The sequence below is a fragment of the Bos indicus genome, chromosome 13 (assembly GCF_029378745.1).
Source record: "Bos indicus isolate NIAB-ARS_2022 breed Sahiwal x Tharparkar chromosome 13, NIAB-ARS_B.indTharparkar_mat_pri_1.0, whole genome shotgun sequence".
NCBI classification, from domain to species: Eukaryota; Metazoa; Chordata; class Mammalia; order Artiodactyla; family Bovidae; genus Bos; species Bos indicus.
Genome location: NC_091772.1, coordinates 43520220 through 43532485, shown reverse-complemented (window position 1 = coordinate 43532485; position 12266 = coordinate 43520220). Strand labels below are relative to the sequence as shown.

Genomic DNA, 12266 nt, shown 5'->3' with positions numbered 1-12266 from the left:
ACAAGAAAAGAAAGAGAAGGCAGCTGAAAAACCTCATAGGAGCTCTGTAAAACAGTCAAACAAAGATCTATAGCACAAAAAGTGAACAGGCAACTAGGAAAAGTCCAGAACAGAATGACAAAAAATTTCATTGTGTATTATTCACCTGTACCCTCCTCCTACCTGGGCAGTGCAGTCTTGATCAGTTCCAGTTGCCTCCCTCAAACCAGAATGATCAGAGGAAACCTTATGTGCAATGTTCCAACCTACCTGGGGACTGTCTGGAGACTGGCGTCTGTTCCACTTAACTCTAAACTTAAACTGAAGAGCAGCTGGAGTGGCTATTACAGCTACAGGAGGAATATATATATATATATATATATATATACACACACACACACACACACAGGGATTCAAGGACAAAGGAATAAAGGTGGAGATATAGACTAGATCATGTATTAATAAAACCCTGAATAGAACTGGGGTGTGGTTTGGGGGGACATAAGGCATTCAAAAAACAGTCAAATTTACGGGAATCAGAAAGCCATTCTTGGGCCAGGCACAATGATGACTCAGAAATGACTGAGACCCCTCGGCTTTCCTGTTGGGCTGATCCCGGGACTATGAGCATGATGAGCAAACTAATGAAGAAAAGTCATGACAAAAAACAAATCTAGCCAAATTTTTACCTGTTGTTTCAGGTACCCAATTATGAACACAGACACACACAGGAACACACACACACACAGCAACATACACAGCAACGTACACAGAGACATCTGGACAGGGCAAGGGTGAGGAGGGGCAGTGCACACTTACAAGGGGTGGAATGAGTTTGGACCCCTCCATCAGAGTTCTGCCCCAGCACCTTGGGACCCACATGGCCCAGTAGGGTCGGGACACCCAGTGAGCACAGAAACCTCTGCTCATACTTGGCTTTGGGGCAACCTCTCTTTCCCCCTCCCACCAAGCTGCCAGCTGCCAGCTGCCAGCACGCCCTGGAGAAGGGGTGACCCTGCCAACATCAGCTCCAGCTCTGCTCCAGGTCCTCTGGGCAAAAAGACTGCTCAGGGACCCGTCCACACATGGACACCCCTGCAAGACCAAGACACATAATTTTCACCTAATTTCATAGGGATGCTTCCCTTGTGGCTCAGCTGGTAAATAATCAGCCTGCAATGCAGGAGACCTGGATTGATCCCTGGGTTGGGAAGATCCCCTGGAGAATGGAACAGCTACCCACTCCAGTATTCTGGCCTGGAGAATTCCATGGAGTATACCATCCATGGGGTCGCAAAGTGTCGGACACGACTGAGCAACTTTCACTTTCACTTTCTCCCATTCTGATGGTTGACTTTTCACTTTGCTTATAATGTCCTTTGCTGTGCAAAAGCTTTTAAGTTTAATCAGGTCCCACTTGTTTACTTTTGTTTTTATTTCTATTACTCTAGGAGGTGGGTCATACAGGATCTTGCTTTGTTTTATGTCATCGAGTCTTCAACCTGTTTTCCTCTAAGAGTTTTACAGTTTCCGGCCTTACATTTAGGTCTTTAATCCATCTGGAATTTATCTTTGTGTATCATGTTAGGAAGTGTTCTAACTTCATTCTTTTATATGTGCCTGTCAAGTTTTCCCAGAACCATTTATTGAAGAGGCTGTCTTTGCCCCATTGTATGTTCTTGCCTCCTTTGTCAAAAATAAGGTACCCATAGGTACATGAGTTTATTTCTGGGCTTTCTATCTTATTCCATTGGTCTATATTTCTGTTTTTATGCCAGTACCATACTGTCTTGATGACTGTAGCTTTGTAGTATAACCTGAAGTCAGGAAGGTTGATTCCTCCAGCTCCATTCTTCTTTCTCATGACTGCTTTCACTATTTGGGGTCTTTTGTGTTTCCATATGAACTGTGAAATTTTTTCTTCTAGTTTTTCTAGGAAAATGCCATTGGTGATTTGATAGGGATTGCATTGAATCTGTAGATTGTGTTTAGTAGTATACTTATTTTCACAATATTGATTCTTCACATCCAGGAATGTGGAATGTCTCTCCATCTGATATGTCATCTTTGATTTCTTTCATCAGTGTCTTATAATTTTCTGTGTACAATTATTTTGTCTCCTTAGGTAAGTTTATTCCTAGATAATTTATTCTTTTTGTTGGAATAGTGAGTGGGATTGATTCCTTAATTTCTCCTTCTGATTTTTCATTGTTAGTATATAGAAATGCAAATGATTTTTGTGTATTGATTTTGCTAAATTCACTGATTAGCTCTAGTAATTTCCGATAGTATCTTTAGGGTTTTCTATGTACAATATCATGTCATCAGCAAACAGTGAGAGCTTTACTTCTTTTCCGATTGAATTCTTTTTATTTCTTTTTATTCTGAATGCTGTATCTAGGACTTTCAAAACTATGTTGAATAATAGTGGTGAAAGTGGACACCCTTGTTTTGTTCCTGATCTTAGGGGGAATGCTTTCAGTTTTCACCATTGAGAATAATGTTTGCTGAAGGCTTTACTATATGTAAAGCTGATGGCCTTTACTATGTTGAGGTAGGTTCCTTCTATGCCCACTTTTTGAAGAGTTTTAATCATAGATGGGTGCTGAATTTTGTCAAAGGCTTTTTCTGCATCTATTGAGATTATCATATGGTTTTTATCTTTCGATTTGTTAATATGGTGTATCACGTTGATTGACTTGCATATACTGAAGAATGCTTGCATCCCTGGAATGAACCAAACTTGATCATGGTGTATGAGCTTTTTAATTTGTTGTTGAAGTCTGTTTGCTAAAATTTGGTTGAAGATTTTTGCATCTATGATCAGCAGTGATATTGGCCTGTAGTTTTCTTTTTGTGTGTTGTCTTTGCCTGGTTTTGAGATCAGGGTGATGGTGACCTCATAGAATCAGTTTGGAAGTGTTCCTTCCTCTGCAATTTTTTGAAATAGTTTTAGAAGGATAGGCATTAACTCTTCCCTAAATATTTGATAGAATTCTCCTGTGAAGACATCAGGTCCTGGGCTTTTGTTATTTTGGAAATTTTTGATCACAGCTTCGATTTCAGTGCTTGTAATTGGGTTGTTCATAATTTCTATTTCTTCCTGGTTCAGTCTGGGAAGATTGAACTTTTCTAAGAATCTTCCCATTTCTTCCAGGTTATCCATTCTATTGCCATATAATTGTTCATAATAGTCTCTTATAATCCTCTATATTTCTGCCCTGTCTGTTGTAACCTTTCCTTTTTAATTTCTAATTTTGTTGATTTTATTTTTCTCTCTTTTTTTCTTGATGAGTCTGGCTAAGTTCAGTTCAGTCACTCAGTCCTGTCTGACTCTTTGCGACCCCATGAACTGCAGCACGCCAGGCCTGCCTGTCCATCACCAACACCCAGAGTTCACCCAAACTCAAGTCCATCGAGTCAGTGATGCCATCCAGCCATCTCATCCTCTGTCGTCCCCTTCTCCTCCTGCCCTCAATCTTTCCCAGCATCAGGGTCTTTTCAAATGAGTCAGCTCTTCGCATCAGGTGGCCAAAGTATTGGCCAGCATCAGCTCCAGCATCAGTCCTTCCAATGAACACCCAGGACTGATCTCCTTTAGGATGGACTGGCTGGATCTCCTTGCAGCCCAAGAGGCTCTAAAGAGTCTTCTCCAACACCACAGTTCAAAAGCATCAATTCTTCAGTGCTCAGCTTTCTTCAAAGTCCAACTCTCGCATCCATACACGACCACTGGAAAAACCATAGCCCTCAATTTTGTTTATCTTCTCAAAGAATCAGCTTTTAGTTATATTAATCTTTACTATTGATTCTTTTATTTCTTTTTCATTTATTTCTGCTATGATCTGTATAACTTCTTTCCTTCTACTAACTGGGGCGGGGGCGGGGGGTTGTTCTTCTTTTTCCAGTTGTTTCAAGTATAAAGGTATAAAGTTATGTTGTCTATTTGAAGTTTTTCTTGTTTCTTGAGGTAGGATTGTTTTGCTATAAACTTCCCTCTTAGAAGTGCTTTTCCTGCATCCCATAGGTTTTGAGTTCGCATGTTTCATTGTCATTTCTTTCTAGAAATCTTTTGATTTCCCTTTTGATTTCTTCAGTAACCTATTGGTTATTTAGAAATGTATTATTTAATCTCCATGTGTTTGTGTTTCTTACAGTTTTTTACTTGTAATTGATATCTAGTCTCATAGCACTGTGGTCGAAAAGATTCTTGATACGATTTCAATTTTCTTAAACTTACTGAGACGTGACTTGTGACCCAAGATGTGCACTTGAGAAGAAGGTGTATTCTTCTGCATTTATATGGAATATCCTGAAGATATCAATGAGATCCGTCTCATCTCATGTATCATTTAAGACTCGTGCTTCCTTATTAATTTTCTGTTTTGATGATCTGTCCATTGGAGTTAGTGGGTGTTAAAGTCTCCTACTATTATTGTGTTACTGTCAATTTCTCCTTTTATGTCTGTTACTGTTTGTCTTATGTATTGAGGTGTTCCTATGTTGGGTGCATAGACATTTACAGTTGTTATGTCTGCCTCTTGGATTGATCCCTTGATCATTATGTAGTGTCCTTCCTTATCTCTTGAAATATTCTTTATTTTAAGGTCCATTTTGTATGATATGAGGATTGCTACCCCAGCTTTCTTTTGCTTTCCATTTGCATGGAATATATTTCTCCATCCTCTCACTTTCAGTCTATATGTGTTTTGAGGTCTGAAGTAGGTTTCTTGTAGACAACACATATATGGGTCTTGTTTTTGTATCCCTTCAGCCAATCCGTGTCTTTTGGTTGGTGCATTTAATCCATTTACGTTTAAAGTAATTATTGATACATATGTTCCTATTGCCATTTTCTTAATTGTTAGGGTTTGATTTTGTAGATCTTTTTCTTCTCTTGTATTTCTTGACTATAGAAGTCCCTTTAACATTTGTTGTAAAGCTGGTTTGGTGGTACTGAATTCTCTTAACTTTTGCTGGTCTAAAAAGCTTTTGATTTCTCCATCAATTTTGAATGAGATCCTTTCCACATAGAGTAATCTTAGTTGTAGATTTTTCCCTTTCAGTACTTTAAAAATATTCTGCCATTCCCTTCTAGCCTGCAGAGTTTCTGCTGCAAGATCAGCTGTTAAATGTATGGGGTTTCCCTTGTATGTTACTTGTTGCTTTTCCCTTGCTGCTTTTAATATTTTTTCTTTGTGTTTAATCTTTGTTAGTTTAATTAGTATGTGTCTTGATGTGTTTCTCCTTGGGTTTATCCTGTATGGGACTCTTTGTGATTCTTGAATTTAATTGACTGTTTCCTTTTCCATGCTGGGAAATTTTCAACTATAATCTCTTCAAAAAGTTTCTCTTACACTTTCCTTTTCTCTTCTTCTTTGGGGACTCCTATAATTTGAATTTTGGTGCATTTGATATTGTTCCAGAGGTCTCTGAGACTATCCTCAGTTCTTTTCATTCTTTTTACTTTATTCTGCTCTTCAGGAGTTATTTCCACCATTTTATCTTCCAGCTCATGGATTTGTTCTCTGCTTCATATATGCTGCTATTGATTCCTTCTAGAATATTTTTAATTTCAATAATTGTGTTGTTTGTCTCTGTATGATTATTCTTTAATTCTTCTAGGTCTTTGTTAATTGATTCGTACATTTTCTCCATTCCGTTTTTAAGGTTTTGTGTCATTTTTACTATCATTATTCTGAATTCCTTTTCAGGTGGTTTGCCTATTTCATCTTCATTTATTTGGACTTCTGTGTTTCTAGTTTGTTCCTTCATTTGTGCACTGTTTCTCTGCCTTTTCATTCTTTTTTTTAACTTATTGTGCTTGAGGTTTCCTTTTCCTAGGCTTCAAGGTTGAATTCTTTCTTCCTTTTGGTTTCTTCCCCGCCCCCCGCACCCCTCCCCCCACCCACCGCCAAGGTTGGTGCAATGATTTGTGTAAGCATCATATAGGGTGAGATTTATGCTATTTTTTTGTTGTTTGTTTATTTTTCCTCTGATGGGCAAGGCTGAGTGAGGTGGTAATCCTGTTTGCTGATGATTAGGTTTGTATTTTTGTTTTGTTTGTTGTTTGGATGAGGTGTCCTGCACAGGGTGCTACTGGTGGTTGGGTGATGCCAGGTCTTGTATTCAAGTGATTTCCTTTGTGGGAGTTCTGACTATTTTATACTTCCTAGGATTAGTTCTCTGGTAGTCTAGGGTCTTGGATCAGTACTTCCATGCCAGAGGCTCAGGGTTCGATCTCTGGTCAGGAACAAAGACTCCACAAGTGGTTTGTTATGGCATTAAGTGAGATTAAAGCACACAGTCAAAAATAGGAAACCAAAGATGAACTCCAGACAAATGAGAGTTACAAAATCAGGCAAATAATAATTAAAATGATGGAATATACACATATACATATACATCCATAAGCAAAATCAAGAGAGTCCAACAAAAATAAAGTACGATCGACTGACTCAGAGAACAAAGGATACCAAAAATGATATCTACCAGTTAAGAACAAAACTAATGAAAGCACAAACTGGAAAACTAAACTAAAGCAAGGCGCCAAGTGGGGAATAAAACAATGAAAACAAAACTAACAAATATGTTGAGAGGAAAGGAGAGAAAGAAAAGAAAGAAAGAATAGATATGCAAAGCTAAACAGAGGTAGATAAAAAAGATTTATATACATTAAAGATTAACTGCTAGGGGGAAAGAACAGTAGGAAAAGCAAACAAAGGAAGGTTTTAAAAAATTAAAGTTAAAAAAAATTTTAAGAGAAAAACAAAAAAGGAAGAGGAATGAAAAAACAAAACAACAAAAAAGAAAACTCCACAGAGCTGCAAAGGCCCAACATAGAGGCAGAGGTTTATAACAACAATAAAAAGTGTGATTAAAAAAAAAAAAAAAAAACCTCAAAAGCTTAACTAGATTTCATAGTGCCAATAAAATCAGCAACTACAATGGGGGTGGGGGGGAGGAAAAAAATACAAAAGATACATAAGAAACTATACAGCAAGTAAAAACGAGAATAATAAATGTTTTTCTTGAGTCACTGCTGTCAGGATCCTTTCCTTCTCTTTGAATTACAGTCCACCTCACCCCCCTAGGATCCCCCCCCAACACTGTGCCGGTTTCTGGACCTGCTGTGGGGGCAGTTCAGATTCTAATCTGTTCCTACTCCTGTGTGTTCTTGCCTCCAATGTCCACAGCTATCAGAACTAGTGCGTTTTCTTTTGTGGGAGCTCTCAATGTCCTTTTATATATTCCATAAACACAGATTCTGCATAGTTGATTGTGTGGATTTAACTTGTACAACTTGTACAACTGGTGGGAAGGTTTTGGGTCCTCTTCCTTAGCCACACTGCCCCTGGGTTTCAATTGTGGTTTTATTTCCACCTCTACATGTGGGTCATCCACTGGGGTTTGCTCCTAAGGCTGCCCTGGAGAACTTGGGTTTGTCCCAATGAGGGCCAGGTGTGGAGGTGGTGTAGCTGTTTGGGTTGCAGGGATTCTGGCAGTACCGGGTACTCAGAGGAGTTGGCAGCTAAAGCATCAGGAAATATAGTGCTCTAGAAGGGTATGGCAACCTGTATTGTCCAATACACTCCAGTATTCTTGCCTGGAGAGCCTCCTGATAGAAAAGCCTGGCAGGCCACAGTCCACAGGATGGCAGAGAGTTGGACACGACCAAAGAGACCCCATGTGCATAGACACAAGACTTTTTTTTTTTGCCTGTGACAGTTCTTCCCCAGTGGGGGTTGAACATGAAGGTAGCACAGCTGCTTGGGTCATGGGGACTATGGTGGCACCAAATGTTCAGGGACACGGACTGCCTGAGCCACTGGAGTATTGACCCTATCAGAGTCTTTTTTCAAGTCTCTGGTACCTAGCCATCAGAAGGCCTCTTTGGCGACTCTTTGTCCATAGCTCCGGCCCTCTCAGGCACTTAGAGGGCTCCCTTGCTTGGGGTCCTTCCCTGTTGTTCCATGCATCAGCCACATAGAGGGCCCCCTTCCCGGTGCCACACCCTGCCCCAGGGTGGGGTCCTATTCTGTAAATCGGCACATGAGGCACTTAAAGGGGCACTCCGAGTGGGGTCCTCCTCTGTAGTTCCCTGCCTCAGGTGCTTGATGGGTCAGTCTCTCTATTGTTCAGCTGCGCATGCTGGTGTGTGGGGAGAGAGAGGCTATGGTGATGGCTCCATCCCCTGTGCGTGACTTGGCATTTCCCACCACAGACTCCTCCCTCACATCCCCTCATGTGTCTCTCCACAGCAGCCCTTGCCCTGGGATTGCTCCACAATACCTAAGCTCCAGCTCCCAGCCACTGCATCTTCTAGGGGACTTGCATCCCTGTCCAGGGTGTGTATGGCTGCAGCAAGAACTATCTGATTATCATTCTATTCAGGCTGCCACAGATCAACTACTTCACACTCAGCCTTAAATGCTTCTCCTCTGACTCAGACAATTGCCCCGCTGTGGGGATTGGACTCCTGCTTCAGTTCCCCCATTCGCTGAGGGCAGGTTCAGTCCTACTAACACTCTAGTTTTTCCCTCTAGTTCCTTCATCCTACGGAGTTTTGTGTGGTTCCATATATTCTTTTCCGCTGGTCAGGTCCTCCTGTCCGCTGTCAGCTGGTGTTCTGTATGCACTTCTGTGTCTGAAGGTGTATTCCTGGGGTATCCGAGGAGAGAGATATACTCCATGTCCACCTACTCATCTGCCATCCTGTTCCTCTACCGAGTGACTTTTTAAAAAAATCAGCTCATGTAACTACTATGCTCAAAACCCAAAATGTAATTCTCCATTTCTCTCAGAGTAAAGTCCTTTCAAAAATCTACATGACACAGACCTCCTGGCCCCACTGGCTCTCTGGCCTTCTCTCCACCCCACTAAACTCCACCCACATCAGCTGACTTGCTGGCCCTTAAATATTATATGAATACTCATACTTCCTTGACCAGCATTTTCTGTTCCAGAGAAATGCAGGGAGCACTATTACTATGTTTCAAGGCTCTTTCTTGTACAAATGAAAGTTGTGTGGGATGAAGTGTAGTTGGCTCCTCTGTCTAACAGCTGTACAGAAATGGGAGAGATTGTGTAGAAATATCTCCTACAGGCACTTGCCCATTTCTTATAGCTAAATACTCCTGATTTTGTTCACAGGCTCAGCCTCCACTAGACTATCAACTCAAGAATGTCTCATTTTAATTAATATCTATTGATAAAACAATTCCTAGGCAAATGATTAAGAAATTAAATGAATAAGATTTGCTGCCTTACAGTAAGCAAAATATAATGCTGGATTTGTAAATGGTATTTTTAGCTTACCAAGATAATTATGCTAAGTTAAAAAATAAATATACAACGTGTAGATTGATGACTACTTCTCTTTGTAAATAAAAAACCACTCACATTTGCACAGAAAAATGCACAAAAGTATTATTAAAATGGTTAATCACAGCTTATTTAGTTTTCAATCCTTTGCCTTCTATTTCCTAATTTTCTGTAATTTATATGTATAACCTTAATTATCAGAAAAAATAGTATTCTTACTTTGAAGTCTTTATTGTTTCATAAAGTGTTAAATGTTTTAAAAGGAAAAGCAACCTTTCAAAATTTCTGACACTTCATTTAAGCACCTCCACCAAGTACAAAATCTTCTTCACCACCCTAGAAGCAAGACATTCTCAAAGAACCATGGTGAGAGCTGAGAATCAATATTCTTCAGAGAATGGAAACTCAGGATGACTGACACCACTGAAAGAGAAGAATGATTCATTTATTAAATCAGCCTTGTTGTCATAAAGAACATTATTCTGTGAATGTGGTCAGGGTGGGCTAGAACTCTAAATCTAGAAATATGTCCCTCGTTCTCCCCCGAAAAGCACACCTGCAGGTGTCTGCTCCATGTGCACACGGCACCTGCACATCCAGTCCCAACATTCACGTGTGATATTCACTCCACAGTGACAGGTAGTTGGATTCAGGTTACAATTTATATGAGAGCACAAGACTTAGGGCTAACTGTGGAGGTCCTTTCAAACACAGATAGAACTTCTTCAGTCCCTAGTTGATGAAAAGGTGAACAAATTAGCTGCCCTTTACCACACATTCATGGATAAGCAAATACTGAGCACTCCAAAAATACAGAGTACCTCCAGTAAGGAAATTGTCATCTATAGGAGGCTACCATGCGCACCTGAATAAGCATACAGTTCAAAGTGGGATCATTACCTTTTTAATTTAGTCAAACATTGGTTATGCAGTAATTACTATTACTGCTTTTTCATTTTCCCTATGTTTCTACTTTTCTTTCAGAATTTGTCTTTTTCAATTTGACTCATAAAAGAGTGCCTTCTGAGCAATTCCAAGTACGAGGAGCCTGGCTCAGGTCATTACTTGAGCCCACACAGAGTACAGAAAAGTAACTAACCACCTTTTTCTCAATTTTCATGTCTTTTATCAGAAGCATGATAGCTATAAAAACAATAGGGAGAGTTTTGAAACCTTTCACTGGAAACAAAATCTTCGTTTCACCAATAATTTGTATTCCCTTCTCTCTAAACTCCCTTCCAACATCTCCCTGTATGATTAGCCCTCTGTCCCTTCAATCCTGACATCTTCCTGCAGTAACTGGGCAGCTGGAATTCAATGTTAGTGACTAATTCAAAATCAAGAGGGTAGGGGCTCCCCAGGGGATGGACACCTGATGGACAAATATAACAATGGCGTGAGTCTTGACTCAAGAAATCGCAGAGACTCAGATGATCTTACCTGAGTGTGTCCTGCTAAGCAGTCACTCACTGGAGGGTCAATTAAGCTCATGATCTAGTTGTAATTCAGTTTTGTGGATAACAAAGATGAAGACATGGGAGTTGTAATAGGGAAGAAAGGGCAGTAAAGTGATCGATTTGTAGGAAGCAGATGGTGTCTTGGTGAAGAAATGTCCATTAGGGAGAATGTCCACCAGACACTTAGGGGACAGGGTAGGGCAGGCCCATGTGACATCGTAGCACTGATAGATGTTGGCCTTTCTAGGGCCCTCCTCCATAAAAAAAAAAAAAAACATCTACAGTACATTTTAGAGTTGTGTTGGGGTTAACATGATTGTGGGCTTCCGAGGTGGCTCAGTGGTAAAGATCCACCTGCAAAGCAGGAGACATGGGTTTGATCCCTGAGTCAGCAAGATCACCTGGAGAAGGAAATGGCACCTCACTTCAGTATTCTTGCCTGGGAAATCCCAGGGACAGAGAAGCCTGGCAGGCTACAGTCCATGGGATACCAAGAGTTGGAAATGACCGAGTGACTAAATAACAACAACAAAACTTGAATGCAATTCATGATGGATTCATTACTATACAGTTATTATTAATATAATAATTTTCCACTGATGTAGAAAGAAATAGAGATTAAACATGTTCACAGGACCCTGAAAGAATACAGGGCTGCAGGCACCTTGCCCTCTGTGTTTCCTGGGTCCCTAAGCCTTGAAAGCAGGTACACCAGGCACAGGAATTAGGGGCACAAAGTAGTGAATTCACCACGATGTCAACTCAGTGATTTTATTGATGGGCTGGCCTGGGCCCCATCACATTTCTCTTGGTGAGAGACAGAGCCCTGGAGGAAACCTCTGGTCTGAGGACTGCAGGAAGCCCCTAGTTTACTCCTACTCTAGAAATCAACACTGTTTTCCTAGGTTTAAGCTTTTAAAAAGCTAAGCTCTCCTGCTGACCTGCCTGCTACAGAAAACAGTATTTGTGGGAAACATCGGCAAGTCACTTACAGGTGAAGTTCGTAATATCTTATATTTCTGTTGAGGCCATCGATTGCTTTCATGTCTTCTGGAGTCAGTTCAAAGTCAAACACCTGGAAGAAAAGAAGAATCACATTGACCTCTCCCCCAAGGAGCTGGCCTCCCCCTGGGGACTGGAGGACTTTCCAGCTGGATGGAGACAGAAAGAGGGGACAGGGAAGACATGTTTGTCCTCAGTTTCCAGATGAATAAGCCTGGGACCTTCTGCTGAGTTCTCACCTCTCCTTCCCACACCTTCTTCTCTGTCCACCTCACAAACATTACAGCGCATCAGTCGCTTATCTTTCTAAGTGAATCACTTGAGACAAAAAACAAGAAATCTAAAATTGTTTTTTTTCCAAACACACTGCTTTTAGACACACCTGACTTGATACCTGAACCTGAGTTGACATTAGACTGATTGCCTCTCACCAACATACCCTAAGGGTGACAGCATTCAGCTGAAGCAATGCGGGAAGGAGGCTCCCCTGAGAAAGCCTGTTCA

At 40.7% G+C, this 12266-nt stretch overlaps 1 protein-coding gene across 3 annotated transcripts in view; it reads right to left on the bottom strand.

Moving 5' to 3' along the window:
• Positions 1 to 9515: 9515 nt before the first annotated feature.
• LOC109568073 (dihydrodiol dehydrogenase 3-like) overlaps positions 9516 to 12266 on the bottom strand; it is a 98005-nt gene continuing 95254 nt past the window's right edge. For all 3 annotated transcript variants that reach the window (XM_070801104.1, XM_019973298.2, XM_019973297.2), the window contains exons 8-9: positions 11753 to 11835; positions 9516 to 9726 (exon numbers count right to left, since the gene is read on the bottom strand). In XM_070801104.1, the coding sequence (XP_070657205.1) occupies positions 9684 to 9726; positions 11753 to 11835 (126 nt within the window). In that variant the 3' untranslated portion in view covers positions 9516 to 9683. The remainder of the gene's footprint in view (positions 9727 to 11752; positions 11836 to 12266) is intronic.